The sequence below is a fragment of the Epinephelus fuscoguttatus genome, linkage group LG2 (assembly GCF_011397635.1).
Source record: "Epinephelus fuscoguttatus linkage group LG2, E.fuscoguttatus.final_Chr_v1".
NCBI classification, from domain to species: domain Eukaryota; kingdom Metazoa; phylum Chordata; class Actinopteri; order Perciformes; family Serranidae; genus Epinephelus; species Epinephelus fuscoguttatus.
In genome coordinates this window covers 16,592,904-16,608,888 of record NC_064753.1, presented here as the reverse complement: position 1 = coordinate 16,608,888, position 15,985 = coordinate 16,592,904, and the positions used below count along the sequence as shown (strand labels likewise).

General features: G+C 43.0%; 1 protein-coding gene across 8 annotated transcripts in view; it reads left to right on the top strand.

Annotated features, from left to right (window-relative positions):
- celf6 (CUGBP Elav-like family member 6) overlaps positions 1-15,985 on the top strand; it is a 151,663-nt gene that overhangs the window by 103,708 nt on the left and 31,970 nt on the right. For 5 of the 8 annotated variants that reach the window (XM_049565999.1, XM_049566009.1, XM_049565972.1 and 2 more), the window contains exons 4-5: positions 10,560-10,688; positions 14,658-14,737. In XM_049565999.1, the coding sequence (XP_049421956.1) occupies positions 10,560-10,688; positions 14,658-14,737 (209 nt within the window). The remainder of the gene's footprint in view (positions 1-10,559; positions 10,689-14,657; positions 14,738-15,985) is intronic. The other 3 variants (XM_049566021.1, XM_049565990.1, XM_049566026.1) reach the window with 2 other exon arrangements.

Here is a 15,985-nt window from a genome sequence, read left to right as displayed (position 1 = left end):
CTTGCGCAGCCTCCACCCTCCATCTTTAGTCTGACTGACATGGTGATTGACTAGATCATTCTGAAGCCATTTGTGACTAACATCGCTGAGGTTAATGCAGATTAAGCCTGTTAAAGATTTACATGGGTGGAATTGGATCTAATTGGACCGGTCTGTGTCTGCCCTGTGCTTGCATTTCAGAGTGGTGATTTAGACTGCCTAGGTCAGATTAGACTGAGCCACTTCGCTGATTTATGTGGTCAAGTGTGAATCAGATGGCCCATTTCTATTGCCACACACACCCCCGTGTAGATCTTATTTTTGTCATGGCGGCACTTTAATTAACGGCCATCTAAAAACAGGCAAAGTCTGACCGACAAGGTCTGGGCGAGAGCCAATCGGCATTCTCACCAAGATAAATTGGATCTCTGGACTTAAGAGGGGAGGATGGATGGGCCCCAATATCAATTACTACCCTTTTTTTCAGCAGAAAGAAAAGGGAGATGAACAGGCAGTGTGAATGAAATACAGAGAGCTCTTAGGCTGGCACAGCCCCTGCTAGTCTGTCAGATGAACTTTCTATATGGGAGGACAGGATAGGACACAGCACAGAATGAAATAAGACCAAGCAGACAGGCCCCAACAGAGATATTGAGCGTTAATGGCAACAGGAAGTCAGCAGACAGGCCAGGGAAGTAAACCACAGTCGCGGCTGACAATGAAATGAGATTTACTATGAAGGCCTGTGGTTAAAGGAAAATAGACAGCCCAGCTAGGGCTGACTAAAGGAGAGAAAGTAGCAAGGGATTCATCTGTGTAAGGCTGAGGAGCAGTCAGGTTCACCAATCCCAGTGGGGCCTCCAGATTGTCAAACCCAGGGCTGCACCAGGACATTTGTACCTCTAGAATGGAGTCACATTTATCACAACCAAGACATCAGCAATTATCTGTCATGGGAACTTGTGCAGGGGTCTCGATTACGTGCCTGTGCAGGCATTAGGGCCCATTACTCCATTTGGAGACTCCAGTAGCCCCTCTTTTGTTCACGGTGTCCCTGAGAGACGTCTTTTCTCTGGGGATATGGGAGTGTCAGGAGTGGAAGTAAAACCAGAGCTCAGAAAATGACTGGGGGTGGAGGGAGGGCGCACAATCCTGCCGCTCGGCTGCCATTGTGGATCACAGAGCTGATTCTCTGGCTGTCTATTACAGTGACTCATGTCTTATTTTATTTTTTCCTTGGATTATCAAGAAAGAATGGAGCATAGGAGGGGCGCTTCACAGTCCTTAAATCTATTTCTGTTCCTTGAGTCAGCCGACCTCTTCCCCACAAAGTCCGCATTTATCTGATGCGCTTAACACCATTCTTTTTTTTCTGCCCAATTCTATCAAACCGTGATTTAAATTCAGAGATACAGCGACACAATCGAAGGCATGGGTCCTCTGCCTATTCGCTCTGTGGTCTGAGCAGGAACAGACACGCTACAGTATATCTCCACTTGAAACCAAAAAAATTTGCTTCAATCCAAAAGGGACAAACATGAGGGAAAGTAGACATCTCTTGCTCTCTCTGTATATATTGTTTCTTTTCTTTCCCATTCTTCCTCTCTCTGTCTCATTGGTACTGCAGTGCAAAGGGAGAGATGAAGCAAGTGATAGTGAGAGAGGTGGGGATTCAGTACAAGGCCCATGGAGGAATGCGAGGGAGCGAGAGATGGAAGATAAAAAGAGCGAGAGGGGAAGAGACGACAGGATGAGAAAGTTAACGGAGGGTGATGGAGGCAGCTGAGTGAATCTCAGCAGTAAATCATCTCAGAGCCGCCCCATCCCTATCTCCTCCTCGCCTCGCCAGGAATCTTTTTCCCCCTGACCTTGTCTGCCGCTGTGTCTGTGAAGAAAAGATGGGGCCAGATTATCTATGATTGGAGATGGCCATTATCTAAACACAATCTTGGAGCCAGGTCCCACTCCTCTAGCCACTGCTGTGAGACTGGAGACCACACTGATGAGAAGAGAGATGATGGGTCAGCCAGCAACACCCTCTCCTTTTATTAACTCCGATAAGATGGTTTCAACACTCTCCCGAAATGCCCAGCAACTTCCATCAACATCGACTTTTTCACAAAGTGCCACTCTCAGTGCATTTGTCTACACACAGTCTCTTTACCCTACTTGTTTATTAGCTCCCCATACTTTTGTTTTATTGGATACTTATACAGTGCCAGGAGCATTGCAATCCCTGCATTTGATACTCAGCGGCCCTGTGTGAGCCTTTTTAATATCTTATCCATGCCTTTTGTCTGTCTGGCTGAGGGGAGTCTTTGTGAATGGGTCATGTTTGTCCTTGCCAACCTGCTGCTCTTCAGAAGGTTGACCCCAGTCAGGGCACTGAAGAGATTGACAGGACCTTAAGATGTTGCGCACTGTGCTGTCATGCCCCACCCCAGCAGGTAGGGGAAGAGTGAGGACTGCTGGCTGGCTCAGTCTGGCAGGCCACAGGGGAGGGGCTGTCTGGAGGCACCTCACGCCCACAGAAAGAGCGCGCTCCACTTTACATGCAAATGAAGCCAAAAGATCCCTCTGTGCCTCTGGACACGATCGTGCAAAACTCTGAAAAGTCAAGAAGAACCCTGGCAGCGGTTGATATGTGTGTGCCGAGAAATACACACAGACATGGGGACACTTGGACAGGCAAAAGAGTTCACAGGATTTCAACAGTGACCATTGAAGGGTAGTCAATTAAGGTTTTAAAGCATTTATTTAAACAGCTTTTTTTTTTGCAGAGCTCCATGGTCAGGCCTCGCCATTAGAGAAGTTTCTAATGCAGGAAAAGAAGGAATTAAAATATTTGGACAGAAGCCGCAACAGGCTCACAAGTTTCCTCAATTGTTCTGTGCTAGTTTTTGATCATGCATACCAGAAGGTTTAAAACCTCCCTCCCACTCCCCCGGGTAAATGGATGTGACAGCTCGAGTGGTATAAGTAATGCATTTACAAACACGAAGTCTGTATCCTCTCATCGTGCCTGATACACTGACAATTTGAATGTTTGTTCTCCTCTGATTATTCCATTTACCACCTCACTATACTGGATAATCCACTTGCATACATCAGATTGGGACCAGCAGCAGAAAGGTTTAGTGTGTGGTTGCACATCATTTTCACTGGGATGGGGTCTAATTACTTCTGTTAGCTGGGTGAGAACTAAACATGACTTAGAAGTAGAATGGGGCTTATTAGGTAGTCGAAGATGATGGGAAAAGGCAAAGGGAGAAAGCTTGTGGCGGTTGAGAAATGCAGCTAAACAGATTCATATATCATGCAGGTCGTTTTCTAATTACCTCACTACATTACTTTACTATTTCTACATCTCCTTCGACACTGCACTTGAACTGTGCATATTGACACTGAATTATGCATCAAGTCTGAGCATTTTTTAATTCTAACATTACGTAAGATGGGAATAAAACACTGTGCTGTTGCTTACAGGAAAACTATCGTATAAACAGTCTCACCCTGAAAAATGAGTGGGAGCAAAGCTATGAAATTATTCAGTATTGTATATAAATGCTGTGCTTAAATCTCCATCATGCAATACTTGTTATAAGTAATTGTAATATCAAATTTAATGATTCCCTGAACTTTAAGAGTTGCTCATACTGCTGATAGTGCAACTAAATATCCCACTATGCAGCCTTTTGCTTTTGCAGCCTGTTGATCCCTTCTCTTATGTTAGCATGCTAGCATAAATGTATGCTAACAGCTAACATTCGTACTGTAAATTTATGACACTGAAACAACATCAGAACATAAGTAAACCCAGCTGATTACGTTACCCAGGTCTGGCAACTTCCCTGGTGCACATCACAATGTACAACATAAGGTGCAGAGATCCTAAGTTGCTTTCCTGAATGCACTGCTGAGTATCAAATGGTTGTCTTAGCTGACTTTGTTAGTATGGGAAATGCTACAGTGCCTACTTTAAAAAATCTGAAAAACTTCAACATCACTTTGGAAAACTGTACCAGCTCTCTAAGTATGATGACTCCAATGCTCAGGCAAGATTGTAGGATTACTGTTGATGTAAACCAGCGATTGCATAATGTGAGATACTGTACATGTCTTTTACATCAAAGACTTTATTTTTTAGTTTGTTAAAATGCTTCCATCTGTCTTTGTTGTTTATCTCTGGTCCATTCTGAAAGCCATTTATTCCCAATGGCTTTAATGTAGTCAGTTTTCAGTCATCCTTTTCACTCAATGCTATTATGGCAAGTAATTGGCCCTCACTTACTGTGCATCATCACCATATTAACGAAACACACACACAAATGAATAAACTTCAAAGATTGTATGAAATACAATCTGTAATCTGGCAAGTTTTATGATCAAAAATATTATTTGGTGACTTTTGTTTCTTGATGTGTCTGATCTAATATTAACTTTAAAAAGAGTGTAGCATATGCTGCCATGTAAATATAACAATTTAGTGATCCCTAAGGAGAAAGTCAATTTGTGGATATGTAGCAACGCCTTCTGTTGTCTGAGTACTTTTACTGTACTTGATACAGAACTTTTCACTCCCCTCAACCTTCACTTTATTTCCTTTTAAGCCTCCAAAAAGCATTTTTTAAATTAAAAAAACGACCTGATAAATTAGTTTAAGTTTACCGATGATTAAATATAATTGACTGCCAGTGATTGCCTGTCTAACATCTAATAATTAATCAATTGATAAACTGTTTTAAGCACTATTTCTTTCACATGAAAAATAATGATAATCTGTCAATGTATCACAAAAACGTGGCATGGAGGTAAAGTTTCTTAAGTTAATGAGGCTTGTAAGAGGTGAATTATCCCCTTAGGTTATTTGAGGGAAGGGAAATTAAGTCTACTAAGGCTGCGAACCTCTCATGGCCAGAGGACTGGTAGCACCAGATTTAAACAGACATAACAATGCTAGCTTACAAAAGAGTCTTTGACAACATAGAATGTATCCCAAAAGTGGCTATTCTAGGATTTTTTCTCTCTCTCATGATGTGCAAATGTGTAATGCTCATTATCTAAAAAGCCTATTCTGCAAGCAAATGGCACCTTTTGATTCCAAACAGACTCCTGCCTTAACACAACTGGGACATACAGTAGATGATGAAAAATAAAGTCTAACTCAATATTAAGAAGTCGTTCCCAACATTTTGTACACCGGGTCTGTACGCCTACATGTGCAAGCGTGTCTGGTGGCGGGCCTCCCAGGCAGTAGCGCACCAGCATCAGGCTTTTCTAATGAGACCATAAGAAGCACAACTTCTCTGTTGTGCTGCCTGGAACATTACTCTGCATTTGAAATGCACCCAGCGGCCTAGCAGGCATCTTTTATCGTTGGATGCAGCTGTCCATGCTTTCTGAACACTTACTACTACCAAGCTTCCCTGACTGCTGCCAGCGGGCAATAAGTGATAGAATCATGAAAAAAAGAAGAAGAAGAAAAAAAAAAGAAATATTTACCACGACACAGGAGCAGGAGAGTAATGCTTTAAAGAGAATATTCCCATTATTGGCAAACAAAAGCAGAAACTTCTGAAAAGTAGACTTCACAGCAACTGATTCTTTGCCTGAAGAGAAAGAGGGTGAGGGATGACAATAAAGGGTAAAGAGAGAGATACAGAGAGGGCAATGGAGAGACAAAAGGAGATGAGAGGAAAGGAAAAGCACAATCTATATGCATATACTGCAGCCTACAACACAAGTAGCACTTTATTCCAGGGAGAGAAGCATCAATCTTGACAGCATATGGCGTCTGTGCAAAATCCATTAATTTTTAATATACCGGGCCCTGAAATGAAAAGGCTTCCTGAGACAAGCAATTGTCAGATGTCAGTAGTGTTTTGATAACTTTTTTGATCTCCTTTTTTATTTGCATTCATAAAACGGGGCTGTCCACATGTCAACTCGGTTTGGACATGGCTGGAGACTGACATCGAACTATTTTCCACACAATTGCTCCCACATTCAGTCAGCAGATGAGGAAACAAAAAGGACATGTGGATAACTCTGTGTGTGAGAGGATGTGAGTGTGCAATGGCCGAGGCCTGAAAATAATGTTATATGTCTTCACACACGGTCATAGGCATTTAAATACTGTATACCAGGATGTGGACTCGTTACATGACAAAATCAAAAGCACTTGCAACTCAACTTGAACTTAAACACCAGTGACTAGTGACTTCACTTGGACCTGAGCCATTTGACTTCTAAGTAATTTAACCCCCCCCCCCCCCCCCCCCGAGTCCACAGGTCAAAAAGTATGCTATTTAAAAAGAGTGCCAAGTGTCAATTAATTTCCTGTCATTTCCTGAATAAATTAACATTAACACTACTCATTCCCAGCCAGTTGATGACATCTAATTTCCCAGATAAACTTTGTTTGAACTAATCTGACAGCATCCAGTCAAATTGCAGGCAAGAACCATAAGGATTAACATTACCTACACTGAGCAAAGACAATTTCATTCATGTACACCAGTGGCCGCGCACATGCGGGTTGTTGACAGTGACGTGTGTATCGGCTTCGTCGAGTGTACCAAGTGCAGCGCGATGCTGGTATATGACAGCAAAAAGACAGGGACCTCGACACTTGAAAGAAAGACTTGAGTCAGCCTTCAATGTCCATGTTCCTATCCTTAAAAAAATGTCGGGTTAAAACCGGGCTCGGGCTCGTAATTACAGTTAAAGGGACGGGCTGGGCCAGGCTTGGACAGAACATGCACGGGCTCGGGTGGGGTTGGGCTGGATTTTTTGGGCCCGATCTAAGCTCTACTTGGGACTTGACTGAAAGACTTGAGACTTACTTGTGACTTGCAAAACAACGACATTGTCACACCTCTGCTGTATACACATACATATACTATATATAAAATGAAAATATCTTTCTCCATACACACAAGTCCATTTTTAGCCTCTGTATCCGTGGATCCACTCATTATATTTTAATGTATACAGTAGAAATGTTCCAGGATTAATTAGTGGTGTTTGAGGACACAATAATACAGAAAACATCAAAACGATGTAGTCAGCCTTTATAACTACCACACACACACAGGCACACACACATTATTATTTTAAAGTAGCGACAACGTTTGAAAGTGCAGATTACAAAGGTCTCTTCAGAGTAGAGCCGAGTGCTGTAGAGCTCAAATGTTCTCCAGCTGTGTGGCTCAGCTCTGTTAGAGGGATAAGATGAGCCCCTCTCAATGAGAGATAAGTACCAAGAGGTCAAACAGTCAGCTCAATGAGTTCTGTCACACTTCTGTATCCTCAGACAGTTCCATAGGAAGGTCTTCACCCCTCTTAATGCAAATACACGACTGTGCTTGAGAAAAGTATTCTTTTTTTCCCTCTTCTCCCCACTTTTAATGGATAACTCTTTGGAGTCATGGAGTCATCTCCTTGTGGAAAGGGTGCATTACAAGATATTTATTCATATTCATAAAATGCCAATTTAAAGCTTGCAAGTGGCCATAGGAGATGAGCGAGAACATGCAAAATCCAATAAGAGCTGCTTTGGAGACAGGTGCAAAGTGGACTAATTAATAGCAATCTATACTCTGGCCAGGGCATGCAGTGGGCCGACTGAGATACTCTTAGGTCAGGCAATGAAAAGATAGCAGCTCCAAATTCATTTTCTCACCGTGGCTCTCCCAAAGGAAGGCTCCCAAGTACACTCGCACTTCCTTTAATGCCTTCACTGGGGTGTAATTTATTTTTGCGTTTGCCAGCACATTTGGAAAGTTCATTACTTCGCTCATGGCTTGTTAATTAGCCTTGTAAAGCCGCCATTAGATCTCCTCGGGCCAGGACCGAGATGAGACTTTTGTCCCAAAACATTAACACACTGCAGGAGGCCTGTAAAACTGCACTCTGCCCGTTTAAGTTGTAACAGTGACACCTCAGTGAAAATCTGAAAGATGGAGGGACAATGGAGGCAAAGTCATGTGTTCTCTAGACAGACTGTTGCCTCATTTCATGTTTCACCTTTGCTGCCATGGACAGGGGTCAAGCTCATTTCTCCCCAACACCTGTTCAAGGCTGACTTTACAGCTACGCAGCTCCTCTGCTGATGCCCAATATCCAGCAACATGTCTGTCTGCCTGTCGGTCTTTGCTAAATCCTAGTCAACATCATAAGTGGCTGTCTCTGTGGTTATCTCCTCTGGGTTCTCGCTCACTTCCAACCCTGGAGCTCCAAGGGAGGAGGGACAGTAATGAGCAGTAGTACCAGGCTCAGCTGGCGGGTTTGAGAATCCCTGCTGTGTGAGGCGTGACTACAGGAACATGGACTGACACCACAGCTACAACACCGGCAGTAGAGACCAGGCAGCATGGCCTTATTGATTATGCAGGTGCTCATTTGTGTGGCCAAGCGGGTAGCAGGCACGTGTCTCATTTGAACTTTACAGGAATGGAACAGGATCCGATTTCCCCGCTGCAAAAAGGAAGCCCTGGTGCTTTATTTTTAGAACAGCTGCGTGTAATGGGGCCTGGCAGGTACAGGAGGCGTCACATCTGTCGAGGCCCAGGTGATGCTCTCGCCCTCCACTCCTCGCCCGCTCCCTACCAGTCAAATGACTCACACTGAAGATCAACAGTGTCATTTCCAATAAACTCTTCTTCCTCTTCCTGCCACTTTCCATCAGTTCTGGCGATGGGTTCTTGCTAGTAGCCATTTCATTCCACAACACAGCGGAATAGGGGATGCATAATGTAAAAGATGTAAAGAAGATGAATGCACTGTCTAATGCCAGGGCACTGGGAAGATTAATTAGAAAAATCCCGCTTTCTGGCTAGCCAAAGTGTAGTGGTATAGAGCCCATACATCTGAGCCAGAGTGCCCCCATCTGGAGCTCAGGAACCAACTTTGACATGTAGTGGCAGGGAAGACATTGGCGTGGGTGGAGCTGCCCTTCAACGGTAATGAGGAACAACACTGCAAATTTCACTTCAGTTTAATATCAGTTGGGAAATTTGGAAAAATCAGTACTTAATGTTAAATCACACCAGACTCTGCTAACATTTAGACTGTACAAAGGGAACTTTGCCCATGACCTTTTCCTACTGATAAAGTTTACAACAGATGTCAGTTTGACGGACAGAATGTAGCCCTGCTATTTCCATGATTTATACCTAACATTGCTTTTTAAGTTCACACACCTTATTGTACAGAATTAGTCACCAATATATGACCATTAAAGAATAGATCTGCTCCAAGCATCTCACAAGTGTCTTGGCAACATTTTTCTATTGTTGGCACAAAAAATAAGGTAACCTACTCATCATAGTGGACAGAAAACTTGCTAATTAAACCACAGGTTCAACAGAAATATATTGTGAGAAGTTCCTATATCACAATAAAAACTACCTGCTGCAATGCTTTGCAATTTTTTGTTTGTTTCAAGGCACGAGAACTAGACCTTTTGGCTTTCATAGTTAAAATGTTTTGCAATGCTTTCTGCAAACACCCTCCTCCTTCAGTGGGCTGTGAAAGCAATAGGTCACGGTCATGGTTATAACCTGTATACATAGAATTGTGTAGAATTATATACATATATATAGAATTATGCAGTGTGTGCACAAAATAGTAGGAAGACAAATTCATCCTTTGAATTGTGAATTAGAGTCACGCTTAATTTCACTTGTATTTGCTGGAGTTGAAAAATGACAAATCTGCAAACCTTTGGCTGATAATTATCCACAAACAACTTTACACTGAAAAGCTTCATCTGTTATTTCTGGGCGGCCAACACTGGGCAGTGCGCAGAATCGTGTTAATTTTTTAATTCCACTTGACTCCTTTTCCAAAGCATTTGTTCCTTGAGTGTCCTATGGGCATTCACACTGAGGAAATGTGAGAGCCTTAAATTTGTCTCCATACAACATATTGGACATATTATAGTCAGCGCAAAGTGGAGCGGAGAGTATAGTCTTGAATGGGAAACCAGTGCATGCTTAGTTTTCTTACTTTTTCCGAGTTTATAACGGGATGGATTGTGCTGCAGAGTTTACTCTTGCTTATTATAATTCCTACTCCTTTGGTGATGAGAAAGTGTAATACCATGTTCTTGTTCCATGTTCTCTTTCAACTCAGTGACTTAAGCATCCAGACGATCTAAGAGTTTGTCTACCTGTGCAAAATATTCCCGCTCTCTTTCTACCTTTACCTGAAACCCACAGAGCTCCAAACATCATCTGTATCAAACGTCACCGTGGCAGACTTGAATAGCTCACTGGAAACAGGAATATATCTCCCTCATACCAGGGTGGGGTGGCACACCACACAACAGTAAGATCAACAACAATAACAACAACAACAGCCGCCGCCGCAGCAACAGCAGCAGCAGCAGCAGCAGCAGCAGCAGCATAGGCTCAACACAGCAGACTGCTGATAAAAGGGGGGGTTTGAGTTGCACAAGTTCCTCTCAGCTCAGCAGAACGGTGCCATCAGCTGTAGCATTTGTCTGTTCTTTCCTCTCTTCCACCCTGCCTCCTTTCCCTCCCCCTCTTCCTCCCCCTTCCTCTCTTCCTATCCAGAAGACAGGAAGCTGTTTGTGGGAATGCTCGGCAAGCAGCAGAGCGAGGATGACGTCCGGCGGCTGTTCGAGACCTTCGGCCAGATCGAGGAGTGCACCGTCCTGCGAGGGCCTGATGGGGCCAGTAAGGGTCAGAGCCCACACACCTCCCACTCTTTTGTTTTCCCCTGTCTGTTCCTCCTTTTAATCCCTCTGTCTGTCTGTCTGTATGTTCGTGTGCTGTCTCTCTTTCTCTTTCTGCTCCTCACATTTATAGAACCACGCTTCACCTGCTGTGCACTCATTGACATCGTCTGCGATCCACTATACACTTCTGAATAACTCATCCTCCCCTTCAGCTATTCTGTTTTTTCACCACCTCTTATGTGTCTCGCTTGCGTTTCTTTCATACCTCATTGTCACTGTGCTCCGACACCTCCTCCCTTCCCACTTTCCTTTTCTCACTACTCTCTGTATTTCCCTTTCCTTTTTTGTTCTCACTCTACCTCTCCTTCCTCACTCCTTTTTTCTTTCCCTTCCGAACTTTGTCTCATGTTGTCTCTTCATCCCGGCAGTTCCTCTCACCCTGGGCTTGTACTCAACAAATCCATCACACAACACCTCGTCTTTCAGCTCACCCCTCCTCCTCCCTCCTTCCCTCCCTCTCTTCCTGTTATCTGAAAAGTGGAGGGGTGTAATCATGTTTGTTTCCCACATTCCCGTCATCCCTCCCCAGAGACCCCATTGGACGATAATGTCCTACTGTAAATAAAGCAGCCAGGCTCTGGGTTTTGCTGCTGTCACTCACTGTGCGGCAGATTTGCCAGCATTCAGGAACAGCTTATGCATTCATGTCTGTGGCTTATGTGCTATTTAGTTAGTAGAGCGTGGTCAAATTAAAGATGGCTGTGAAATGTGCGATGCAGGTGGGATTGTTCTGAGAGAGCGAGAGCCCCCCTCCCCATCATCCTTTGATGGGTCTCTGTCTCACAGCCGTATTTGGAGCGATAACGCCGGTGATATTGCTCGGAACCTCTACCTTCCTTTCTCTTTGTTGACTGTGATTTATTCTCCTATATGAAGCACCTGGATGTGTGAAAAGGACGTGTGGGAAGGAAAGGGAGAGGGGTTGATAATGCGCAAGTCTTCTGAGTATATCAAAAAGAAAGGCTGGCTATACCGAACCACACACCTATCTGTGTCTACATCTGTTCCTCTCACTGTTAATCCCGGGTCTATTGCTCTGCGTCGCCCCACCGGCCCACTACCTTTCTTTCTCCCTGGCTTGTTTCCTCTTTCACTGTCTCTGCCTCCCTCTCTGGCTCCCTCTCTTCCTGTCTGCTCAGATGCCTCAAGCTGATTGACAGCACATAAAATGAAATAAGGCCGGTGCTGCCGTGTCAGACAGGAGCTAGTTTTCTCCCTCATTCTCACTTTCACTCCTTTTCACCCTCCTGCACCCCCCACTTCATCTCTTTTTTTCCTTCTCCTCTCTTCACATGCCATATGTCCCCTGTGTTGGTATTTGTCTTTATTATCACCGGCTTGATCATTGCCTTTTCCTCATGTTCTCATTGCTATGAAATGGAAGACTATAGAGCAACATTAACTATGTATGCTACCACCAGACAAAGGTCTCATATATAGGTATCTGGTCCTATCACTCACTGTGCAACAGTCCCACGCAATCATTACGGGATGTTACGGCAAATTATTTTGCCAGCCGCCTCGCTTGGGATGAGGTTCCCGTAATTTGAATGAGACAGACCTTGAAATTGACAGTGCTATCTGTTCCATGATGGAGGCTTTGTCCCCTGTTGATGTAAATTTATGCTACTCAGAAGCTTTTCAGCACCCCTCTTCACCCAATAAAAAGGCCGAGAAGTTTAACATCCATCTCTCTATGGCTCTGCTCCTCAAAGTACTTTCAAAGTGCAACACTTGCTGCCAGAGTTGAATAGAGCCCTGAATTGTCAGGAAAAATAGAGAGATGGCTTTTAGGTCTATAATTAAGTTGTGTTATAAATGTCACCCATCCAGCGGGATGGAATTCATGCATACATATTATTACCCCGGGAATTCAAAAGGCAGTGCAGATCCTCTCGCTTGAAAGCAATACAATCTCTCTTTTTCCTTTTCCCCCAACTCATTCTGAGCCATCAAATTCAAAAACTCAAATGTGCACTATAATTTATGAGGCTGTAGCACTTCCAATTCTTTTGAGATGTTGTGCTCTGTGTCCCTTAACTTTTTTTTTCTAGGTCAGGAAAAGCAAGGCTACAGCATTGGCTTTTTGGCGGAGAAATCTGAGGACACTGTATGTTTGACATGACTTTGCCATTGATGGCGTTCGCCAAGCCCTGCGGTTTTGAGCGTCTTTCTGGTTGGGCTGAGCTGCTGAGGTCACTTGGATTCTGGCACAATATCTGATAGCCTTGTTAGGGAACCAACAGCAAGTTATCTTGCCTCACAAAACCAAAAGGCTTTTGCACGAGCAAACTACCCCTTATTATTTCAACTACAAAGGTTAAATGCGTTTGTTCCTTCAAAGACAGACTTGCAGTCAAATGGCACACAGTAGGCTGATGCATTTCAGTTGGACAAATGAAGACCTTTCCTGCCTCTACCCGGAGGGGCGTTCAAGTGAAGTAAAAGGGTGCTAGAGCGCTGTGACAGAATCAAAGGCTTTTTTGACTTATCTGTGCGCCTCTGTAGATCTATACAGCTTTGAGAACATTTGACCGTACAGGAAACACATGGCCTTTACTATTCATAACATTTCCGCACACAACAGTTTCAACTGCTTACCATTTATTGTGTGTCTGGAATGTGGATGGAAAGCCTCAGGTAAAGGTGGAAATTGTCTTCCATTGATTGTGCACATACTGCATGTCCCTCAGTTCAATCTTCTTGATTTTGTCAGGAAATTATTAATTTGTTTGCCTGGGAAGCAAAGCTGACTCCTGAGATGCATAAGTGAATGGGTCACTGCCAGATACAAAACATCCCCTGAGCCTACCTATCAGTGTTTGTAATTTAAATGAATCATCATGACTCCTTTGGGAAAGTAGAGTGGATAAATGTATATGAACGTATATAACCGTTTTAAATAGGTATCAGCAGATGTAAAGAACCCAGGGATTGAACTCCGGAAGAGCCTGTCTGGTTCTAAGACACTGGTGCTGCTCGATTAATGAAAAGGGGGCAGAATTAATCCACGAGTTTGTTAATTAGGTATCTCTTGACTTAACACATGAGCTACCTGAAGGCAAGGATAAGAATAGGACATAACAGAATACCTTGTGCAGTCTATGACGACCATAAAGCTTAGAGAAATAGCTCCTGTTTAATTTAATGGCTTTTGGAAAATTACCACATTTCAGTTCCACTGTATTTCACTTCTCTTTATGTTGTAGTAGTTCAGTGCCTGTCCTTACCTACACACTGATACACTAATTAATCATGTAGTTAGGATATGTAACCTTCCTAAAAACATATTGTGCATTATTATTATCTACTTGAATCATTTTTAACATCATTTGAAATGTTAATGCAATGAGGCTCCAGAACACTGCTGCCAACACCCGTTCCCTTGTCTTCCGGCCAACTTTTTATGTTGACTTTTCCTTTTGTGAATTAACTACACAACAGATTTAAGATGATTTGAATGCCCCTTGAGCAAAGCCCCCCCCACACCCCCCTACCATCTGAAATTACATGCAAGCAAAGATTCGGTTAGATAGGCAGATTATAATACTATGCCTTTGTCATCATAATCTCTTTTATGAGTGACTGCACACAAATCACAATGTGTAAATATTAAACAGATTAATAATCACAAACAAGTCAGGATAGTAAATGCCTTGGCTCTACGCTCTGAAGTGGAGGGGGTGGAATTAGAAATGGGCGAGGGACAGGATGTTCCACGCAGCTAATGCCTTCACTACAATTAGACTGATTTATTCAGAGTTATGCGCTGAACACACAAATGGCAGAATATATTTACAAACCAGATAACATGAAAACAATGGTAATGAATGGTGTTTTTCCCCCATATTCAAGGCCATCTCCCTGATGTTGTGCCCCTCCTTTCTATTTCTCTCGTTTTCTGTGTATACAGGCTGCGCCTTTGTCAAGTTCTCCAGCCACGCAGAAGCGCAGGCCGCCATAAACAGCTTGCATGGTGGACAGACTATGCCTGTAAGTAAAACGCTCATAACAAATGTTACAACAGAATTAAGTGTCAAGTTTATTGCAACGCAGTTGCAAACAATTGCTCTTACTGTTGATGTGGACAGACAAAGAGAAAGTTTTGCAAGAGATATGATGTCACTTATGCCAGCTGTTTTGCCTGTGGTTCCGCTTCTATGAAATGTTTGAGATAGACTGGGATAAAGTTTACAACAAAGATCGGTAGAGTTTTTGGATTCTGTTTTTCTGCCTTTCCAAGAGACAGACACTGACCAAGCCTTGCTTTAAAGTTTTCTATTCCATATGCATACACCCACTGGAGGGTGCATGCCCCTTTTAAAAATTCAATACTGAATGTCTTTTTTATGCGTCTGGAAAATATCTCATACATTTAAGACTAAAGCATGCACACAAAAGAAACCAGAATACCTATTATCAGTCTGCTATCTATTTCTTCATCTGCTCTCTTCTACCACGTAGTAAGTCCATATATACGTGAATATATATATACAGTCACCACAGTGAATCTTTTCAAAGCACATCAACATTCCACAGACTCACATACATCCTCGCTGTGTGTTATCGCACACAAGATTCCCACTGTCAGCATCCGCCACCTTACAGTGCACAGCTGCATACTCTGTATCTGTCTTTTCACTCAATATCCATTTCCTTCTCCTGCTATTCAGACTACCTTTTCAGCAGACTGATAGAGAGTGTTTACATTCACACGCTTATAAAGATATGATTACTGTGCATTGCACATGAATCCTCCAATGTGTCCTCAGATGACATTGTACTGTATATACAAATAAAATGTCAGTTATGTATAAAGTTGAAACTGAAGTTGTGGAATGATGGACATAGAAATGAAAGACCTACGTATATACTGTACAGTTAAAGTATGATACTGTAGGTGGGAGTTTGTTCTTTGGTTCATTTTCATTGTTACATGCCATATAAAAGGCTATACAAGATTTTAGAATATAGTAGGAGTATAGTAAGACCCAAAAACAAACTCACAAAGAGCCTTCAGCTTTTCAGGTTATCATAGCTAATGTGGTAGCTAACAATTGCGCTACTTACATGCCCAGACCAGAGCATCCGAATGAAGAACTTTTCTGGCTATAATTCAGCATTCATTGGTATTTTAGTCCTGGATTGGTCCACCAACTAGAGAGAAAATACCAGAAAGAGAAACAAAAGCAAAACTAGAAAAGCACATGGAGAGTCCAGACCTCCGCCAAGTAGGTGACC